Source organism: Bidens hawaiensis, unplaced genomic scaffold (assembly GCF_021521415.1).
Source record: "Bidens hawaiensis isolate Kalapana, Puna unplaced genomic scaffold, B.hawaiensis_p1.1 tig00014461_1, whole genome shotgun sequence".
Classification (NCBI taxonomy): Eukaryota; Viridiplantae; Streptophyta; class Magnoliopsida; order Asterales; family Asteraceae; genus Bidens; species Bidens hawaiensis.
Genome location: NW_027492256.1, coordinates 378515 through 401132, shown reverse-complemented (window position 1 = coordinate 401132; position 22618 = coordinate 378515). Strand labels below are relative to the sequence as shown.

General features: G+C 33.6%; 1 protein-coding gene and 2 pseudogenes across 4 annotated transcripts; all 3 read right to left on the bottom strand.

Annotated features, from left to right (window-relative positions):
* Positions 1-778: 778 nt before the first annotated feature.
* On the bottom strand, positions 779-948 carry LOC143546734 (U2 spliceosomal RNA; annotated as a pseudogene).
* Positions 949-1735: 787 nt separating this feature from the next.
* Positions 1736-3991, bottom strand: LOC143546729 (cytochrome b561 and DOMON domain-containing protein At3g07570-like; annotated as a pseudogene). The gene is made up of 4 exons (XR_013137639.1): positions 3782-3991; positions 3296-3700; positions 2080-2366; positions 1736-1994 (listed from the first exon to the last, which is right to left on the bottom strand). The product of XR_013137639.1 is annotated as a cytochrome b561 and DOMON domain-containing protein At3g07570-like (transcript).
* A 5633-nt stretch (positions 3992-9624) lies between these two features.
* On the bottom strand, positions 9625-22247 carry LOC143546733 (ubiquitin carboxyl-terminal hydrolase 5-like). 3 transcript variants are annotated; one of them, XM_077038334.1, is made up of 14 exons: positions 22120-22232; positions 19696-19852; positions 18851-19060; positions 18614-18758; positions 18417-18476; positions 17228-17323; positions 16752-17147; positions 14237-14377; positions 13985-14155; positions 12426-12683; positions 12196-12344; positions 11064-11513; positions 10067-10340; positions 9625-9963 (listed from the first exon to the last, which is right to left on the bottom strand). In XM_077038334.1, the coding sequence occupies exons 2-14, from the start codon at positions 19848-19850 to the stop codon at positions 9784-9786; spliced, it is 2685 nt and encodes an 894-aa protein (XP_076894449.1). In that variant the 5' UTR covers positions 19851-19852; positions 22120-22232; the 3' UTR covers positions 9625-9783. The 3 variants fall into 3 exon arrangements, with proteins under 3 accessions (XP_076894449.1, XP_076894450.1, XP_076894451.1); XM_077038335.1 differs by lacking the exon at positions 22120-22232 and adding an exon at positions 21851-21872; XM_077038336.1 differs by lacking the exon at positions 19696-19852 and having other exon boundaries at positions 22120-22247.
* Between the last annotated feature and the right edge of the window lie 371 nt (positions 22248-22618).

Below are 22618 nucleotides of genomic sequence, written 5' to 3'. Positions count from 1 at the left end.
AGCACCGTTAAGATTATTCTAACGGATGACCATTGAGAGTAGATTTTTTAAAAATTTGAAAACACCAATGGAAATAAACTCATTTGAACATTTAGTTAGGATTATCAAAATCCAACAAGCATAAGAAAACTATTTATATGCTGTTAGCATTTAGCTTCATGCTTACAGTTATGCTTGAAATTTATAATTTTTCTTTTTAATTTTGTGTTGTTACTAGATTTGAATAAAAACTTTTAATCGTGTATACAAGAATATAATAAATTTAGGCTAGTTACCATTTTCTCATCCCATGGTGCTAAAATCAACTTTTGTCATTTGAGCTCATTTAAAGAAGCTTGACTTATGATTTGCAGTGCAGCCACATGTGATGACTTTTAATCAAATCCTGGAGGGTAAACTTATTCCATGCATCTTGTTATCATTTCATTAAGACTCATGATTATAATCAAAACTAGAACTAAATATTCTAGCCTCGCACCCATGATCAAATCTGTCGATGAAACAAGCTGACAACCACATCGACCCAAATTCAATACAAACTCTGGAATTTGAAAGAGTTTTGACACGATCGACCCAAATTCACATACCGCCTCGCCCTTCGTGTTGCCTCAGATTCTCCTTCAATCTTAAGGTCATTATCGTCTTTTTGTTGGTTACTTCTAGAAGCAGCGGCTCTGTTTCAAGCCTTGTCAGCAACCCTTTGCTCTGATACTTCCTTTGCCTCAACTGCAATTCAAAAAGTTCAAATAATTAATCGACAAGTTATCACTACGATTTGGAGCGGTGTGCCAGGCCAAGGCAATAGTGCAACACCAAGGCAACGCTCAAAGACCCAATAGCAAGCCATTGTGATGAGTCTATCCTCATAAAAATAAGGTTAATATCAAATATTAAACTAATAAGAATAGATACTATACTTGATCTTAGCCAAAAGGCCGAGGAAGGTATGCCTAACCAATACTTGGGCAGTTGGTTATACAGGCAGACCCTTCATCATTTTTTACTTCACTCAGCTGATGTGGGCTATGTTTTCCCAAAGGTTTTTGGTTATCAAGATTTAATATAAACTAAAACAAACCTTTAAAAATCATTAAGTGATGCAGATTAATGTCTCTACTAAAATGTACAAATCATAAAGTGTTCATCAGTTCATCATCGCTCCACACATCCGTTTCTACAGTTACCCGACTTGATTCATCCTAGTAAACATCAAGGTTAGTCCAACACTCCCAACATATTCTAATTAAAGATACTATTAATGGTACTAAATTTTATGTACATATATAAAGATTTTTTTAAACCTTTGTGAGCATGTTAGAGCGTCGCCAATGTTGGTTAGTTATATGCTTAACATTGCATGTCTTTGTTTATTATGATGAGATGGTAGATATGACATGTCATGTCACATCATATGTAATGACAGCTCATGTAATATGTCATATGTGTATTTCGTACCTAATAGAGCCGGCCCCCCAATTCTTTTAATTTTGGGCCTTTAAAATTGTTGAGCCTGGCTTAAAGATAAACATGTTAAAGAAAATTTTACATAAATTTAACTATTTACAAACTTACTCTTTTATAAAATGCTATGAACAAACATTTCATTAAACATTCATATATTAACAAAAGCAGTTAAATGATATATTTATCACACAGTCTTGGATTAAAAGGTATAACAATTTAACATAACATAATTAAAAACAATAATAATGATCACCTCCACGCATGAAAAGTACGAAACCTAACTTAATCAAGTAAAAGATCTATTTTTTCCTTAGCATCCTAAATTCTAAAATCACAACGGTTATAACAAATATCGCAAGAACGATGCCATAACCGACATTCCACGAGCTTCCCGCCTTAGCTAAATGGATACCATAGAAAATATTAAAAATCGCAAGCGATATCATAATTCTTCCAACATTATGATGATACCAATTCCAATATTTTCTCGTTTTTGCATCTATTGATGGACGAACCAATAATGCTAGGACCTATTAGAAAACAAGATTCATGTGTTAAATCAAAGTGTATATATTAACAAACATCAATAAAGAAACATATCGAAAACATGGTAACCTGAAGACAACCGAGTACAAGAATAGTTACTCCAAGTCCTTTGTGCTTTCGAACACTTGCATCAAGACGGTCTTCCAACACAAACCCTGCAATCACACCCGCTATTCCAAGAATAAACCCTAATGATTGAACACTCGAGTGCACGTAAAACCACAACGGGTCCGTATGCCTAAAATAGCGAGCCACTATCGCGCCAATAGGGATTAGTATGCCCCATGCCAGCATGTTCAAGATTCCATGAGCCCTCTTCAAATTCGAGTACGGGGCCTTAACACGGCTAGCTTGACCTATGTCACATGATAAACATTTACAATAATATCAAATTATTTAATCATACATCATGTCGCATGCTCATTTATAATGAGTCGATTTTAATTAGGGGTGTATATGGATCAGTTCGGTTGTGTATATGGATCAGTTCGGTTTTGGGCTAAACCGAACCAAAAACTGAAATGTCGTTTTTGAGTTGGGTTTTGCGACTTTTGGTAAGGGTTTGGTTCGATTTTGGTTTATTCGGTTTTGTCATTTTGGCTTGAAAATTTTGGGTCGAAAAAAAAAATTGGAATTTGGGCCTAAACTTATTGTTAGTTGATAATTAATTGATTATTATACATTTGGGTTAAAATATTTGAGGCAATCTATACATTAAACTAATAAACTAATTTATATTTAAAATATAAAATTAAAATCTATAAGCTCGGTTTGGTTCAGTTTTTACAAAAACACAAAATCAGAATGTCAGTTTTTGTTTTTGTTCGGTTATTTCTCATCGGGTTTGGATTAGTTTTTTAGGGTTCATGCAGGGCCGGCCCATAAGGGGGGCTGGGTGGTCAACGGCCACAGACCCGACACCCCACTAGGCCCGATTTTTTTAAATTATATATATATTTTATTAAAACAATATGTATACTTAGTGTTTAAACTTATTTGTATAAACATTAGCTTGATCTAGTGTTAAAAAGAGGTGTTACTCCCAACCAAAAGGTTATAGGTTCTAGTCTCATTTGAGACATGTTTAATCTTATTTTTATTCAAAAGTTTTTTACACAACCTAAATTATAACCAATTAAGCCCATATCAAAATTAAAAATTTTAAACCCAACAAAATATTCGTTTTATTTAAAGCCCAAAAAATTTTTTGCCTTCGGCCCAAAATTTTTTTTGCCTTTTCAGAGCCGGGCTGGTTTCATGCACACCCTAATTCTAATAAACTTACCTGATGCATAGTTCAATCTAATTGCCATCATAGTCCTATGCTGAGTCAACCGAAAGCTTGGCGCTCTTGGAGGGGGGTTGCTTGTGTCACCAACTGAATACACGAGCCGTTGTCTTGGTTGGTCCGTGACCAATTGAAACCCCATGTAGATCCTACCCGAGTCTACAAAGATTGATGACGTGTTTCCAGGAATTTGTAGGTCGCCTTGATCGACCAACACTTGAGCCGGTGTTTGACCACCGAGCAAATACCTTCTCATGTTGGTCGAACCATCTCGTGCCACCCAACCCACGACCGCACTGGACCCCACCATACCCCCGTTGGGCGAAACCCCATTCCAATATATGAATTCGTGTTAGGTGTAGATAACACAAAGTTCCACAAACTTGGTCCAGCTTGTGAATACTATTTAACAAACAATAATAAGATCAAATAATAAAGATACAATTTTAAATATAATTATTAAAAGAAGCTATAGAAGCCTACTCTAAGGATGAAACCTTCGGACGTCCAGACAGGAAAACAACTGAGAGACGACGTGTCGAATAAGATACGACCGTTGAGATTGGCAAAATTTATGTTGGAACTACATGAATCTTGGGTTGTTTGTGCATGGATCATATGCATATGCAATGAACCTGCTAAAATTAGCAAAAATGAAAGATTTGTGAGTAATTTCATCATGGGTATGACTTTGATCACTTCTTAATTTCTTGTAGTTATGATATGATGATGATGATGATGATGATGATGATGATGATGAAGGGCAAGTAGTGGGTGAATGATGTGCATAGAACATGTTTGAATACATGTATTTTATTGGGTGTGGTTGGGGTTGACTTGGTTTAATTATTTGTTTTATGTGGTTTGTTGATTATATATGCTTAACCATTAATTATATTCTAACTTGCTTGTTAAACGGCAATAAATTAAATGCTTTATATATTACAACCGTCGTTGTTAATATTATGTAATAGTGACTACAATATGAGTGAACCAATTTAGTACATGTACATGTGAGAAAAAAAAATGAAATATGGCTTTGTTTTATGGTTGGGTCTTTTGACATATAAATTTGCTCCAATAATACCTTAGATATTTATATATTAAATATAATGATTTCATTAAGTTATTTATTAAACTAATGTTGTAGTTAACCAAAACTAATATGATACTAGATCGACTAACTATGAAGGTCACATAATATAAAACTAGATGAACTCCATTTGTTCGTTTACCTGGACATTTGACTGTATAAAAATACACCAAAGCTTTGCCCTCTCACATTTCAGGACCCTTAGGAGGGATTGACTAGACTCAATATTCTTTTCATTCCGGTCATGATTCACTCGACTCTCAATCTCTTATAATTTCTATTAGAGTTGTGTGACTTGATGCTTTTTAAAAAAGTGTATACAAAAATAGGTGGCTATCATATTCCTACGTGTTATGATCCTTTGTAAAGAAAATAATAATAAATAAGTAAAATAAAATAAAATAAAAATAGTTTACATAAAGAGTCCTAATTATGAAACCGCTTTAGTCTTAAAAAAAGGTTAAGCTAACTCTAGATGTTCTCACAATAGATATAATGTTTCCTAATTATGCATCAATAGGAAATAGACCAGATAATTTATAATCACGTGGAAATTGTATTATCTGGTTTATCTAACTATACTGTTATTAAAAGAAGACTTATTGTTCACGTGACATTAATTTAGCTCCTCCACATAGGTTGTCTCTACAGATTTGGTTCGATCTTATTTAGAAGATGAAATTTATCTGCTCCAAGTTCTTCTACTTCATTATCTATTTTGGTTTAATTAAGTTGATCCATTTTAACAATTTTGAACTAAAATGATAAAATGAAAAATATGTTGTTGGTGGGAATTAAACTCACTACCATACTTTTAACATATTTGTGGCTTACTAACCCAACTAGGATGAATTGATGCTAAGGGGGGTGGGGGTGGTTTAAAAACCATAACTTGCAACCACCAATCACGGTGTGCCACCTCACCGCACCACTTTCTATCACTAGTGATGGAATTTTGGTGGGGGTGGTGGTGTGATGAAATTTTTTATTTTTTTATTTTTTTATAATAAATACTAAAACAAGGTTAAATTAAATAAAATATAAAACAAGATTAAATAAATATTTCAAAGATAAATAAATTAAAAAAACCGACAAAAAAAAACCTACGGCGCTTCCCAACCCCACTTTTCACATAGCTCACGTTTGCGTTGAAGTAGGATTGATCTAAAGGGTTCGTTAAGATGTTCGTGCGGTTGTACGATAAATGTTAAATCGGCGTTTTTTTTTGTTTTCATTCAAATAGTTGATATGCGTCTCGTCACGTTTTAATATTGAAGCAAGAGCTAGTTGCTTTCGCTCCTTCGTCTCGACCATTTCCGCCAACTTAGCCGACTTGTATTCGTTGAAGTCCTCGGCCACCGTTTCCTTTCCTAATCTTGACGATTCCCCACTTTTCTTGCGATGCGGCCGTGTGGGTGTGGGTGTGTCTTCGTCGGGATCGTCTCTGGGTTGATCGTTCAAGTTCATGTTCGGCGTGTTGCTTGATAAGCCGTCGGTAGACGTTATGTAGTTCCCGGAATCGGAAGCTTTTGATCTTTTTGAAGAAGATCCTTTTTTCCTTGGAGCCGTCGGTCCGTCCATGTCGACCACGGGAACCGGTTCCCACTTCGGGTGGTGTCTCGCAATTTCCCATGCATCCAAGTGGGGAAAATATTTATATCGGAAATTCTTGATATAATTGCTCAAGGCGTTCTTTATGATAGTCGCCTCGCTTGCTCCGCTTTGTGGAGCTCGGCTCTACAAAACATTTCGAAAAATATATATATATATCAAAATTGTAAAAATAAAGTAATAAAATATAAAAAAAATTTAACTAATAAATTTTAAAAAATAATTACCAATTGGATGTAGCAAGCATTAAATTTTGACATTTTTCTATTCAAATCTCCCCACTTGGAAGTCATTTTATCCATGTTTCGATCGGTTGCACCGGGAAGTATTTCGAAATGTGCAATAACACGTCTCCATAACAACTCTCGTTTTTGTTGGTTTCCGTGTTTTTTTTGTTTCGGAGGCGTGTAAATAAGCTTTGGTCAAGGCGACCTCCTCCGCGAACAACCAAGGTCTACGGACAATGGCATCCTCCTCCGCGGGCTCCTCCGCGGGTTCATCTTCATCCACATCGTCGTCTTCATCACGAAAAGCACGTGCAAATTGATGTATAACATTGTTATCCTCTAAAGGATCGACGGACGTTTGTGACGGTTGAGATTGAAATGTTTCAAAAGGATTATTTTGAATTATTTGGCTAGAAAAAGGTGGAATAAACGGTTGGTTTTGATATGGTGTCGATGAAAACGGTGAATTAAATGTTTGAGATTGAAATGGTTGGTTTTGGAACGGTTGTGATTGAAAAGGTTGTGGTTGAAAAGGTTGTTGTTGGAATGGTTGAGTTGTGTCGGGTTCATCTTGTAATCGGAATCTCGCCAGCTCGCCAAGATTTTGTCGAACCTTTGGTCGGGATTGGGTTTTCTTTGAACCCTCCATTTGTGTGATGTTAGAATGTTGTTTGTAGTAGAGGATTTGAGTTAGATTTGAGTTGGATTTGAAGATGGATTTGATTATATTTATATAGGTTAATTAAGTTTTTTTTATCTCCTCTCAACGGTCAAAACCAACCAACGGTCATCTTCATCGTGTGTGTGATGGCCATCACGGCCGACCCCCCCATCACGCGTGATGGGAGGACCGGCGGCGGTGTTCCCGTGACCATCACGCGTGATGGCCACGCTATAACGGACCACCCCCAGTTGCCTAATCTTCTCTTTCCTTAATAGGCATAGACTCACAACCTTCCATTTTGATTTATTTTATAATATAAATACAAATTATTCTTACTAATAAATCTATGTATTTTAGATAATATGTTATTTATGCTTTAAATGTAGACAATATCATTTCATTAAAACAAGAATTAAAACATCTTTAATTCCATTGAATTCTCCATCTCTATTGTGTTTTCATATTCGATTCGATTTAACCATTGCCAGAATTGTAAGTATGAACAACATTCTATTTCGTTTATTTTTTGTGTTTATTAATATTCATTATGTAATACCTTTTAATTTATAAAAGGGCAAATACTATAAAAAATCAACATACTTTTTTGTTTTTTTCTTATAAAAGTTTTTCCAACAATTTTTTACCCATAAAAGTCCCTATATGTGTTAAATTTGAACACGATTGTGAAATTTTATATTAAAGTAACTTTGAACTGGTCATCCAACTTGTTGTCATGAAAACAACCTGGCTACAAAAAATATACGAGGTTAGGAAAAAAAGAAACTGTAAAAACGAGACCAGGAGAAATAACTCAATAAGCTTACCAACTCTTAATTGTCTTGTCAGAAATCAAATATATTGAAATTAAATAATTCTTCGTAAATAATCACTAGACAACCAATATTAAATCAAGATTTAATTTTCAAAAGCTGTGGTGAACGGAAAATCAGAAGGAAAGAAAAGCTAGGCTGCTTAAATATTATAATTAAAACTAACAAACTCATACATAGTGGAAATCCACAGTAAGTTCGATCAAAATTCATACATCAACATAACCACCAATTTATATGGGAGATATGAGGATGACACTGGCTTGCAAGGGTTTGAGTCTTGATCTCACCCGGTTTTACCGGCTCCTCGCTGTCGTACCGTTTAGCGGGCGTGGGGGTCGGGTTTTATCCACGGAATCCTTCAGTAGGTGGACTGCTAGGGGCCCCGTCCGTCCGGACTCGTGGCCGGCTCGGGCTACCTTAGCCATTGGGGGCCGTGTACGGAGTACCCGACGTTACTTAGTTGGTCGTTCCAAAAAAAAAAACATAATCGGACTAAGATTATATAACCGAAAGTTAGAATAAAAAACTTGTTTAGTTTTTTTTTCATAAATGTGTTCAAACTAATAATGTATATGGACTTTTACGTGCAAAATTGTTGAGCGACTTTCATGAGAAGAAAACATAAATTATGTTGGTTTTTTATGATATTACTGTTTGTCCTTTACAAAATTATAATGTTCATTATGTAATTCATATATGTGTGTTTGACGTTTTGTGTATTTTTCACTCATGTGTTACACGAGACACTAACTTAGTTAATAATATTTAAAATCTGGCATGATACGGCATTGTTATTGATAAAAAAAAAGATAATATATCACAAATACTTTTAGTAATAGAATGTAACAACTTATCTTGAGAAATGATTTAGCCTCGTATTTTATAAACAGCGTAACGGTTATTTCAATTACACCTTTAAGGGTGATTTGTCATGTTACGTTTGTAACGAGGTCGAGAGAAACTATGTCATACATATATACTCCAATTCCATATGTAGTAAACGTGTATCAATCAGGAAAAAAAGAATCGAAAGAAACAATGGACGGCAACATGTTTCATGAACTGCTGCCAAATAACAAATTGCTCAGCCGTCCCTGCCGTTTATTAAGATCAAGGTGAAGGTAAATTTTATATATTTTTTTGTCTTATTATTATCTTTGCTAAATACATATGCTCATCTAGTACTATTATTTGGTTAATTGAGTTCGGCTTGCTAAAGACTATTATGTGCTCATCTAGTATTGCATAAAGTAATTCATATATCTTTGTTACTTGAGTTCGGCTTGCTAAAGACTCAACAAATTTAAATGAGCTCGAGTTTAAAGATGAACTCGTTTGTCAGAAAAGTACAAGTTAAAATATGTTGAAGGCCACCCAAAGTTATTAACATTTAGAAAACAGCTTAGTGTTCAAATAATATCATACCAAATACACCATATTTAATTAAAACAAGAAAAAGAAAAAAAAACGAGGTTATTTAAGATCCAACCAGTTCAGTTTTCACGGTTTCACAGTTTTAACAATTCGGTAAACTTGAAACCAACCGTTTATCTTATTATATATATTTCTTTTCATTTGTGGTTCTGTATATTATTATAATCCTGAAACACATTCACCATTTTAAAGAGCTTCAATACAAACTGATGATTTAAAAAAAAAAAACTCAGTTCAAAGTTCAAACCCCTTAACTGGCAAAAGCAATCGGTTCGGTTTCTTGTAGATAGCTGCTCAATCCAATTTTTTTGTGAAAACCGGTCTAACCAAACCACGAACATTAAATGCCCACTTTTCCACAAATATTTTCTCACCTACACAAGCTAACCAACGAAAATGAAAAGGATAAAAGAAAAGGAAATCTACAGGACAGAAGTCAGATAAAATCCCAACAAACATAATAATCAATATAAAAAAATCCAGTTACCCAAATAATCTAGACTCTAAAATTTTCAAACCTCCAAAACCATCTAAGTTCTAGGGTAAATCTATGAAAACAACAATCTGGTCTCATCTTAAATAGAAACTGTTGTGAAATACGCTTACGAACTGATACGCCGATATCAGTTTAAAGACGAAGCCTTTTGAGCTGATGAAGAACGAGCCAAACTGCTAACTGATGGTGCAACGGTTTTCACCCTCCTATAGAATAACACATAAGCAGCATTCGACTTCACATCATCTTCACCAATGATTGAAACATGGTTATCGTCAAAGTTGTACCATTTGTTCTCATGAAGAAGCTGAAACAAACAAAACTAAAAAATTAAACCCCGAATAAATGTTATTGCAAGTTAGTTTTATTGCACTTAAATATCTGATTTGCATTTCAGGAAAGGAGCAAACCTTGACATGTGCAGTATAGTGACCACTTCCCAAGTTACCATAGTGATTAGCCAATGCATAAAGTTCATATATTTGAGGACAATTATTGTTCTTGTTAGCAACAGATTTGGTCAAGTCGAATTCATGAATAGGAAAGTCGACCAATGTTTCTAGTTTACTTTTCATGGTTCTGCTATACGCGAATCTTTTTAAATGGATCACGAGCACCTCCGGAAGCCTCCAAAGATCTAACTTTTTACTTGCTTGCCTTCGCTCTTTGCATTGAGGACAAAACCTTTACAAAATAAAGAGACAACATTAATAAAATAAAGGCCATTTCACATATAGCCCTACAAACTTAGAAAATATCATATATACCCATGCGAAACAAAAACATCATACATGCCCTTACAAAGTAATTAATAAATCAAATATACTTAATTAATTAGAAACAATTTAATAAATGACCATTTTATCCTTGTATTCTAAAACTTTATAATTTCATATATGCCCATCTATAACTTCAAATTTATTTTTGTTTATTTTTTTTACCCAATTTTAACTTTAATTTACTATTATTATTATTATTATTATTATTATTTACCTATAAACGATAGTTTTCTCAAAATATAATATTTAACTTTTTTGCTAACCATTCGATTATCGTGTGATTATACTTGGTTCAGTTGTCTGTTTCGAACATACAAATTCGATTTTTTGATTATCTTCTGTCGAGAGAGCAAAAGAGGAGAGACGATGATTCAATCCGCCTGCTTATCCTCGATGTTGATCAAAATCCAAATAAAAAATAGGGTTTAAACAAATATAATAGGAAGGGGTATTCATTAAAGTTGGGTATATATGATATTTTTAGTTTTGGTAGGGTATATATCAAAATTGTCAAGTTTGTAAGGGTATATATGAAATTTATCAAGTTTGGGAGGGTATATATGAAAATAAATACAATTGAAGAAAACAAAAGATAATAGCAGCATATGTTCGAAAGAGAAAAGCTAACCACATGTCTTCAGGTACTAAGGGTTCCTCACGCAGGAAAGCATCTATGCATGAATACAAAGACAAAGGTTCAACGTGTGCTTTCTTTGGCGCGGACCCGTTTCTAGAAACTTCTGGTAAGTTCTCCAAATAATGCATATCAAATTTGTTCATAAGTTGTTGAGACCAATCAATATAAAGCATCACTGACAATAAAGATGAAGGCAACTTAATGGCTGTCTCTTCTCCATTTGAGATATCAATCGGGTCATTGTTTCTGATGACCAACTTTAATGGAAATTTGATTAACGAGTCGCCGTTGGTGGCAGAAGGCGGGCCTGATGATGTAACAGGTTTTAGCATGGGAGAGAGCATTGTTTGAGCTATTAACTGAATATCGCCTTGTGTAACCGTTGCATCGTTAAAGATTGGAAAAACGAGTGGTGTCCCAAAAGGCTTCCATGTTCCTTCCCTAAAATAAACAAAAAGTAAGTATAAAACAAACAGTATATTCAAAACCAACTCTAGAGTATAATGATAATAAATAATAGAAGTTAGATTAGGTTATTACAAGTTGGCAGCTTATTTGGTCCAAAAAATAGAAAAATGGTCCCTGCGGTTTGACCATATTGCAAGTTTAGTCCTCTAATTTTAAAATCTGCAAGCCTAGTCCAAACATGTGTGAGGCGGTTGCATGTTTAGTCCCCGCTGTTAGTTTTTAGTCGAAAGTGATGTCATGTGCCATTCACGTAAGGGTAATTGTGTCTTTTCAAATTTGGACTTGGTAAAATACTCTGTCAAACTCCAGAACTCCTAACTTCGACTTCACCACCTCCGATTATGCACTGAATCTTCGATTTTGCATTGATTGAAGGTGATGAAGCCGACGTTAGGAGTTCTTGAGTTTGAAAGAGTATTTTATTAGGGTTCCAAATTTGAAAAGACATAATTACCCTCACATGCATGGCACATGACATCACTTTTTTGTTAAAACTGAGATTAACGATGGGGACTAAACATGCAACCCTCCCACAAATGTTTGGACTAAATTTGCCATTTTTAAATATGGGGATCAAACATGCAATATGGTCAAACCACAAGACAATTTGGCCTATTTGGTCCAAAAATATATTAAAAAATAAACATCAACTTACGGGTCTTCACGACGGTTGACCAACACAAGATATCTGCTGTCAATCATTGATGTAGGGATTTTGTAAGCAGTAATGCATGCATCATCCTTGATGGAAGATAAAGACATGTTTGGGTCTTCAAAGAACCAATGAATGACATGATCTTGAATCTGCACAATACAGTTCTTTTTACTCAAAATGACACAAACATACCTTAATATAGTAACAACTTTATTCAAAATATTATTCACCTCAGTCAGCAGAATTTTCTCGTTTTGTTTTAATGAACACATATTACCAATTGCTTGTATCAATTCTCGGAAACGACCTGATTTTGGTACACTTACTGTGCATGTAACAGGAATCACGCTACCATCACAGCTAAAAACCGTCACTGTCATTGTACGAGGTCTGGCTGATTGAAGTGGCAAGGAGAGATACATGAACGGGTCAAATGTAACCGAGATTTTATCACATACAGGACAAATTAAAGTTGACTTGTACTGTCCCTGTCAAATGGAAAAGAGAAAGAAACTGGTTTTATTAATTATTGTACAGATATAAAGAAATAACAGATCATTTTTTTTATCTCTAGCAGGTAGTCCTGCAGCTGAACGAACGCTTAGTGCACCATTGGGCTGAAGTGCGTTTATTTAATAAACGAATGAACACAAACACCGTTTTTTGTTCATTTAGGTAAACGAGCAAACATGAAAACATGTATTGTTTGTTCATTTATGTTCGTTAGTTTAGATTTTTTAAGTCCGTTCGTTTATATATTTATATATTTTTAAGATCCATTACAATTTAATATAGCTTTATGAAATACAAAAATCACTCGTAACAATTTAGTTTGGTTTTATTATTATTTTCAGGACCAACAGATTGATATTCACAGTTACTTTTATTTGGTATTTGCTCAATCATCTTCAGCTATATTCATTCATCTATCTCAGTTTTGTTCATTCGTTTATGTTCGTTTACGTTCATGAACCAATCGTTTATATTGCTATCCAAGGAAAATAAACGAACATGAAAACATTCATTTTCTTAACTAGTGAACATGAACAAAAAAGTGTGTTTAGCCTAGTTGCCAATACCGAATAGCGGTCAATAGCGACGACCTACCTATATGCTATGTCGCGATAGCGATGAAATAGCGCCCGCGGTAGAAATTAAAACAAAAATTAGAGTTTTCATTCAGAAAATTAAACTTTCGTGGTGGAATTGGTGGAAGGTGCTGCTGTATGGTCAATAAACATGCCTAAAAAACAGGTTTTTACGGTTTTTGATATTATAAAATAAAAAAAAAATGAAAAAATACCATAACTACCGCTATTATCACACTAAATGATCACTAAACCTGCAGTAGCGCTTGTTTGGTTAAAGTTAAGTGAACGAACATGCACCATTTGTGTTTGCTTGGTTTGTTTGCAGACCGACTAACAGGTTGAAAAAACATTTTGCAGTAAAAGTAAGTGGGTCGAAAGTCCCTCAAGCCAAAATGTATTTTTAATGCATAAAACCGCCTAAATCATTTTAATATGAAAATGAACCTTTTTTTAACAATACATCTGTTCATCATATCCAGCACTCTAAATGTTTGTAAAATAATTTAAAAAATTTGGAGTTTTGGACAAAAGTGTTTTGGGTCAACCTGACCCAGCCCGTTTTGATCCATTATCCAACCCATCCATCTTGCCATCTTTACTAAGCACTATATATAAAATCATGATTTAAACATAGATTTCAAATAAATTAATTTTAAAATCTAACAATGTTGGAAAATTAAATTAAAAATCATACTCACTTGGCAGACATCGACAATGATTGAATCATTACGAGCTATGTGGTTAGCCCAAAATTCATCAGCAACTTGTTCATCTGGACGGTCATCTGCATCACTAGATTTGATATATGGTTTCTTTCTCACACGGTTTAGATCCTCATGAAGTCCATCAAGCAAAAAAGCAAGAAGTTCCTGACCCAAATAAAACATTTCATAATTTCAACTAATGCATCAAACCTTAAACTCCTGAAACCTCAATGTCCCACATCAAACCTGAGAATCATGCTGATTATGTCCTCCAAATTGTGGTGCAAAACGGGCCAGTTTTGCTTTGAAAGCCCATGGAGCAAATGCAGTCCGTCCTGGGGCCCACAACCTCCTCAGCAATTCACCAAATGCCATAGCTAACTCCCCCTACATATCATTTCTTTTTGTTAACATAAACTACCTTGTAATAATGCATTTGTACTAAGTCATACGATCATATGACCAATTTGACAGGTTGACAGTTTTGAGTTTTGACCCCTCACCCCTCAAGAGTTTGACAGTTTGGTGACTTTGGTCCCTCAACTATCATCAATCATTTGAATTGTTTACCGCACTATTATCAGGGGTTTAACGAGGCTCAAGCTCAGCACATTTAACCTACAGAGAGCTCGAGCTTGAGCTCAGCTCGTTCTGAGCTACCTAAAGCTCAAGCTCAGCACGTGAGTAGTTTTTCAAGCTTGAGCTCGGATTGACCTCGGATCCCTTATTTATTTATTAATTAATTTATGTATAATATAATTATTTTTTATACATATTTGTATATATAACTTAATGTATATTAGAGAAAATTATTGTTTGCGTCTCTGTGGTTTCAGGGCGCAGGCACAATGAGCCCCCGAAATTTTTTTTGAATTGGTTGAGTCCATGTGGTTTCAGAAACGAACAACTTGAGTCCCTGTCGCTAACTTAAAATGTGAAATTACCAGTTTACCCTTTTTTATGATCTGTATGAGTCCTTGTGGTAAAGTGAAATTATCAGTTTTAGTCCCTTTTTAAAAATTCCCTTCAAATTAAAGAATTAACCACCAAACTATAATCAATCAAGCCATGATCAACCAACCAAACCATAATCAACTAAAGTTAAATGAACCGTACTTTTTATTTTTAACAAAAATAAAAAAAACTGAACGTTTTTTTAACAAAAATAAATTAACCAAACTAATTTTAACAAAAATAAACGAACCAAACTTTTTTAACAAAAAATACGAACCGAACTTTTTTTTTTAACAAAAATAAATGAACCGAACTACTTTTTAATAAATATAAACGGATCGGCTACTTTTTAACAAAAATAAACGAAACGAGCTACCTTTTTTAACAAAAATAAACGAACCGAGCTATTTTTTTACTAAACTAAACGAGCGTAACTATTTCTAAAATAAGTAAGCGAACCGAACTCCACCTTAGCGCAAGCTACGGCAATATTTTTGTTAAAAATAAGTTCGGTTAGCTTATTTTTGTTTTAAAAAAGTTTGGTTCATTTATTTTAGTTAAAAAAATGTAATTCGATTTTCTTTTTTATTAAAAATAAGTTTGGTTCATTTTCTTTAAATAGCTTGATACGTTTGTTTTTATTAAAGTGAATTGTTCAGTTCGTATTGTTTATTAAAAAAAGAAGTTCGTTTTGTTTATTTGTATTGAAAAAGGTATTTCGGTATTTTATTTTGGTTAAAAAGTTGTTAGATTTGTTTATTTATGTTAAAAAAATTAGTTTGATTCGTTTTTTTGTTTGTTTTGTTAAAATGTAGTTGGATTCGTTCATTTTTGTTAAGCGAAATGAACTAAACTGATTGTTAAAAAAGTGGTTTGGTTCGTTTAGTTTAGTAAAAAAAGTGGTTCGATTCGTTTATTTTTGTTAAAAGATAAGTTTGGATTGTTTATTTTTGTTAAAAAAAAAAATAAGTTCGGTTCATTTATTTTTGTTAGAAAGGTAGTTTGATTCGTTTATTTTTGTTAAAAAATAAGTTAAGATCGTTTGTTTTTGTTAAAAAAAAGTAGTTCGATTAGTTTATTTTTGTTAAACGAAATGAACTACTCGTTAAAAAAAGTGATTCTCTTCGTTTAGTTTGCTATAAAGGTAGTTTGATCCGTTTATTTTTGTTAAAAAGCAGTTCGGTTTGTTAATTTTTGTTGAAAAGATGGTTCGGTTTGTTTATTTTTATTAAAAAATTTAATCTAGTTCGTTTATTTTTGTTAAAAGGGGAAGGGGACACAAGGTGACCAATTATGAAAGTTCAAGGACTCAGAGTGACAATGTATATATAGAAGTGAAATGTCGAATCTACCCTTGAAGCTAATAATGTTAAGTAACGACAGGGACTCAAATGGTTCATTTTTTAAACCACGGGAACTCAATCAGTTCAAAAATTTTTTCAAGGACTCATTGTGCCTCCGTCCTAAAACTACAGGGACGCAAACAGTAATTTTCTCTATATGTTATTTAGTTTTCTATCATAAATTTATATATAATTATACTTATCAAATAAACACATATTAAATAAAAATTATATAGTAATAGTCTCATTTATGCTTGCGCTTGTATAAGCTCAGCTCGATTCGAGCTTTTAGCGAGCCAGTCTCGAGTAATTCACGAGCAGCTTGGCTCGTTTATACCCCTACCTATTAATCGCAAACATAAGCATCCGCTTTAACCACATTGGAATATAAATAACACTAGATACTTCATTCAAATTTCGAAAATCGGATGTTACAAAGTTTTTGGGTTGTGGTTGAGAGATACCTCCATGCCAAGAGGATTTTGCCAGTTTATTTCTTGATGGAAATCTCCATTGAAGAATCTAGCAAACTCAGGTGTATGAACAAGGCATTGAATTGCACAGTTCATGAAACATGTGTTTCCAAAATTCAGCAATCCAATTTGACCAACGCAAGAACCCCTAGTGCTAACACCAAAAGAAGCTTGTCCGTTTTCTGTTGCAAGAGGCAAGTTCTGAAATTTTGCAATCTCCGAATTGTTGTAGCTTTTAGAGAAACCGTTGTTCGTAGAGGAGCCTACTGCATTTGAGTGGTTTGAACTAGAAGGATCTGGAACTGCCACATGACCGTTCCCCAAAGAACCGTTAACTTTAACAGTAGCTCTGTAGGTGCCACTGTTATTAAGGACTTCCACTAAAATCTGTATTCACCAGAAACAAGAAATGCGAAGGAAATATTAACTTAAAATATTGTGAAGTAAAACAGGATAAAGTAACTTACATCCTGGTCCGTTTGAATGTGGACATTATCAAGTGTTTTATCTAGGTCAGTCAACAAAGCATGTTTTCGACGACCATAGTAATCCCAGATATTTACCTGACAGAAATAAAAAACATGAAAAAAAGAGTGTCGGTTATTAAGAAAGATAATCAAAAGGTGAAAGTAGAGATAACTCCGACCCATTTGCATATGAACGAATCGATTCGGGGTTATGTTTTATCTTTAGCGGTTCAAATGGGTAAAATGATATATATATATATATATATAGGATCAGGATCATGTGAGAACTTTTTGGGAATTGAGAACTATGAGAACCATTTTGGACCACAAAAAAACCCAAAAATAAAAAAAATCATAAAACAAAAAAAAAACACAAAAATAAAAAAAGTAAAAAAACCAAAGTTCTTATTTATCATCCCGGTTTCTAAAAAAAAAAACGTAAAAAAAAAATTCTCGGTGTAGCTAAATTATACATATACATATATGTATAATATGTACATATATGTACACACATGTTTTTTTCCTATACACATATGTATAATTTAAGGTAAATGATAATGTACATATGTGTACATTACATAACTAGAGATTAAATGAAAGTATACATAAGTGTATAGGTATAATACGAATTAAAAAGAAAAAAAAATCGGTTTTTTTATTATACATATATGTATAATATGTACACACATGTTTTTTCCTATACACATATGTATAATTTAAGGTAAATGATAATGTACATATATGTATATTACGTAACTAGAGATTAAATGAAAGTATACATATGTGTATAGGTATAATACGAATTAAAAAGAAAAAAAAATTGGTTTTTTTTTAATGAAACCGGAATGAAATATAAGAATTTTAGTTTTTTTACTTTTTTGTAATTTTCGATTTTGTTTGTTTTATAATTTTTTTAATATTTTTTAGAGGGTTTTTTTAGTGGTCCAAAATGGTTCTCAAAGTTCTCAATTTGCCAATAGTTCTCTTAGGATCCTTACCCTATATATATAAATAGATCATTCTTGTAGTAATCATAAAGTATTTATTACAAATTATTTTAAAAATTTGGACAAAAAGTTTTGGGCCAGTCAAATTGACATGTAAAAAATTTACCCATTTGACCCGATACCCAACCCTGAACCCGCTCTAAAAAAACCCTATGTGAAAGATTCTAGTAAAACATCATTACTTGATCTGATTTAAGACTAAAGATCTCACAAGCTCTCCTGTATAGTTCTCCAACTGTTTCCTGTCCAGAAACATTTAACATCTTGTGAAAACCAGAATTGCTACATCTTTTTTCACAAAAAAAAGGAGACAAAACGGTTCTTTTTAATTTAAAAAAAAATGCAGAAGTTTGTTATCATATAAAGAGCACAGATGTACCCTTCTGCTCATTCTTATGTAAGACTGATCAACCCTTGGAACCAAGTGCAAATGAAGGCGTAGAGGATAAACTTCTACAGTTAATTCTGGTTTTGATGAACCACGGTTTATAAGTTTCCTAGCCAATGTGGGACCCCCACCATACCTGCACTCAAACAATCATACAACCATATATTTGAATAACATTAATGACAATTAAAGAGAAAATAATCAGGCAGGCTCAAACTTCAAACTAACCATGCATAAAACTGATTCCAAATTTTTTCAGTGACCAATATGTAGTCAGTACCCTCAATTAATGTATCATGAATATCAATAACTGAATTATCAGGTGATGAATCACGGATCAATTCAGTATTGTCAATTCTTGATGGCCTCTGCAAAATACTTGAGCTGCTACCAGTTGTAGGGTTTTGATTGACAAATGCAGACCAAGTTCGCCACCATCTGTCACAAAACAGTAAAAAATATGATAAGGACTTTATAATTTAAATGAAAAATATAAACAAACATACATACTACACATAGCTCCCTCTTTCAAAATTTTTATTCCTCTTTAACAATGTGTATGAAATATTTACAGCCTCTAATTCCAATAATTGCTATCTTAGGAGCTAACAGTGAATGTGGTTACATACAATCTTATAGATCTACATAATATCAGATTTTATACCACAGAAACTCATAATCACATCTAAATACATACATTATGGCTTAGCGAATACCAAAACCCTAACTTTTTATAAAAGATCAAGAAATTCATAAAGATGAAGATCAAGAAACTCAGCAGCATCTAAAGGAAGCACATGTATAGTCCGAGCACCGGATCCACTAGATCTATCCTAAACCCCTACGTTTTCAGATAAACATAAAGAAACTCGCCAGCATAAAGATCAAGAAATTCGCCAGCATCTAAAGAAGTATGTGTATAGTCAAAGACAACGGATCCGCTAGATCCAAACTAAAAACCCTTATTTTTAGAACTACCGAAAAAGGATCAACAAATGAAACTCCCATCTCAAAAGATTTATACACGTAACAAAAGACATGGAATTCATTATACATATATGTATTTGGATTACCTAAAAGAGAGTAAATAATAAGTATCGCCTTCTTTGACTTGCAGTTCATCTTCTAGAGTAATGCCTATCATCACTTGTCTTTGTTGCTCTGGTGACAGCTCTGTCACGCTACCATTTTCAGTCTCTCCTGTGCTTTCTACTTCGCTCCCTGACATGCCTAAATTTCACAAAGATTTTTGAGGCGGTGTTGAGGATGTCTCTAAAAAGGGTGTAAAGCTTAGCTGCTTAGTAATAATACAAAGCGGTGGAACAAATTTGTGTAATTATATCCTCTGATACACTAATTACTTATTCTCTAAAAATGCCCGCATTTGCTTTTGAGCCGTATTAGTAAAAATGTTATGCCGTATAAAAATCTATGATATTCTTCCCTTCTAGTGCCCGAAGCCCAATGGGCCTAAATAGAACAAGCTGACAGACAATCTATAAAATCAAACCTAAGTTCATAATTCATATAAATTTTGTAATTATGACGCCTAGGCCAATAACTTTTGCATGTAAGCCTCTAAAAATATTATCTATGAGCTTGAATGTGAGTGTGTTTTTTGTTTAGAGAGATTAAATTTTCCTTCACATATGATTTGGTGTGTATGCCCGCAAGCTCCCACGCAACAAGTTCAAGCATTTCATAGTTGAAAGTACTAAAAACATATTTATGAATACATTACAATTGCACTAAATTATAACAATGCGCTAGGAAGATAGAACCTTCCAAAACAAACATATTAAAAGCCATTCATGTTTTAAAATTACTCATAAGTCATAAGGTTTGTTTCCCAAAATGCAAATAGAAATATTATGTCAACTAAATTTGGTGTTGTACATACTTTGTGGCGATGACTATGAAATATATAGAATATAGCTTTTAATTAAGTTGTTCTAATTAATATGAAGTGTCCCAAATCAGAAGTTCGGCTATCTCCATGAGATGGAGGAAGTACTGAGACAATTGTAAATATGAATAATATTGTTATGGTTTCTATATTCTCCTAAAGAATATTTCATTTCCCCCAGTTTTTGTATATCTTTCTTACAATAGCCACCTTTTCTTTTTATACAACACAAAAACTGCAACTAAATAGCTGAAATGTGCGGTACAAATCCATACTTTATGCATTTTGCTAAGAAATGCTTTCGTATCAAACTATTAAAGTGCACCTCTTTCTTTCAAAACTATGTACTGGTGATATTACATCAGAGTCTCTAGTTAGAGGGGTAAACTTTGCACAGCACCGTTTGTATCCCTCTCTAATTATAAGACCAGTACGAGAAGTAATTCAGTTTTAGGCCAATTATCAAGAACTAAATTTAACTAGGATGAATATAGCTTCAGAATGACAATAAGATTCACAATAACAATTAAGAAGTGGCTCTGTACATGAATACGCCCAGAACATTTATGCAATCATATTTTAGTTATTGTGATTCTCAAAGTTAGAGAGAAAAAGAAACAGAAATCAAAAAGAACTTTTAACGTGTAAATCACAGAAACAATCGGAAACATTAAAGGAAGATTGGAAACGTCAAAGGAAGATTGGAAGCTAAAATCACACCTTTTTTTTCAACTTTCGAGTATAGTCATCTAAGATCAATGGTCAATACTCATTCATATAGATGATTATTACAGTATTACATCAAAGCCAAAGACAAACGTTTACTAAATTGTTATCTTAAGAGTTAAAGATTGAGGACTCCCTTAACTTCTAAAATCTAGATTGGTGTCACATTCAGTTGTATAAATGTCATTTGATCTTAAACCATAGAAAGTTTCATCAGTTAAAATTTAAAAGCTTTACCTTACCTAAACTCATGCCTTTCAATGGCTTAGCTTCAACTGTTATTGATGACCAAAAGCAACTACCATCCACAATAGAAAATTCATCAAATTAAACCACAGATTACACACAGTGACTACGACCAAAACTACAGGAGCATCAAACTAAACCAGTTGTTAACCCTAATCTTCAAAAACCTCTAAATTCAAAAGCAAAAGAACCTGCAAATTCAATCATCATCTCAAAAATTGCAACCTATAGTGCTCACAAACTGTTCATATTCCCCAACTAAACCCTAATTCTCCTCATACATGCAATACATCATCAAAACCTACTTACTCATCATCACACTAACTATTACAAAACATAATCATGATTACCTTTGATTGATCAAACAAAATGTATCTCCTTCCTTTGGAGATACATTAAATTAAACCAGTTATTAACCCTAATAATATTCGAAAACCTCTGTCATTCAAAAGCAAAGAGGTCTGCAAATTCAATACAGTGCTCACAAACTGTTCATATTCCCAACCAAAACCTAATTCACATCATAAATACTAATATACTGCATAGCACCATCAAAAGCTACTTAATCATCATCATACTATACTAATACTAATACTAAAAGATAATGAATAAGTATTACCTTTGATTGATCAAGCAGAATGTATCTCCTTCTTTGGCCTGAGCTTCGCCGGCGGCCATGACAATGTCTCGCATGACGAGGCGTTCTTCCTCCGGCGAAGTAACGTCCATCATCAGAACCGCCGTCATAGTTGATAATAAAAGCGTATCATCATTATATTGAAGCCGGTGAAATTAGTTATGGCCTAAAGCTAATTTTATTTTTATATTTGTTTGTGGTTAGCCGGCGGTGGTGTCACTGATGATGAAGCATCCCCTACCACGCCTAATTTACCCTTTCTTCTTAATATTATTTTTAGATGTCACCGGCGATGCTAATAAGACCTTGGATGTGGATATTTTGGCTTTGTTTTTCGAGTTTTGGTTTCTCAGGATTAGTGTTTTAAATACATGTTCATACCCGTTGGTTGACATGCTTCTGCCGGGTTTTGCATATCAGACGATATTTTGAGGCCGGTGGACAGTTTGCTAACGTTCGGTTTTTTCTCACCGATTTTACG

What these genes read in the sequence shown, in the direction of transcription:
- LOC143546733 (XM_077038334.1), bottom strand. Translation starts at nt 19,850, where the DNA reads ATGTCAGGGAGCGAAGTAGAAAGCACAGGAGAGACTGAAAATGGTAGC. An exon ending in ACATTCAAACGGACCAGGAT is followed by an intron (nt 17,148 to 17,227) that starts GTAAGTTACTTT and finishes TGGTGAATACAG; the next exon opens with ATTTTAGTGGAAGTCCTTAA. An exon ending in TCATTGTCGATGTCTGCCAA is followed by an intron (nt 12,684 to 13,984) that starts GTGAGTATGATT and finishes TCCATTTGACAG; the next exon opens with GGACAGTACAAGTCAACTTT.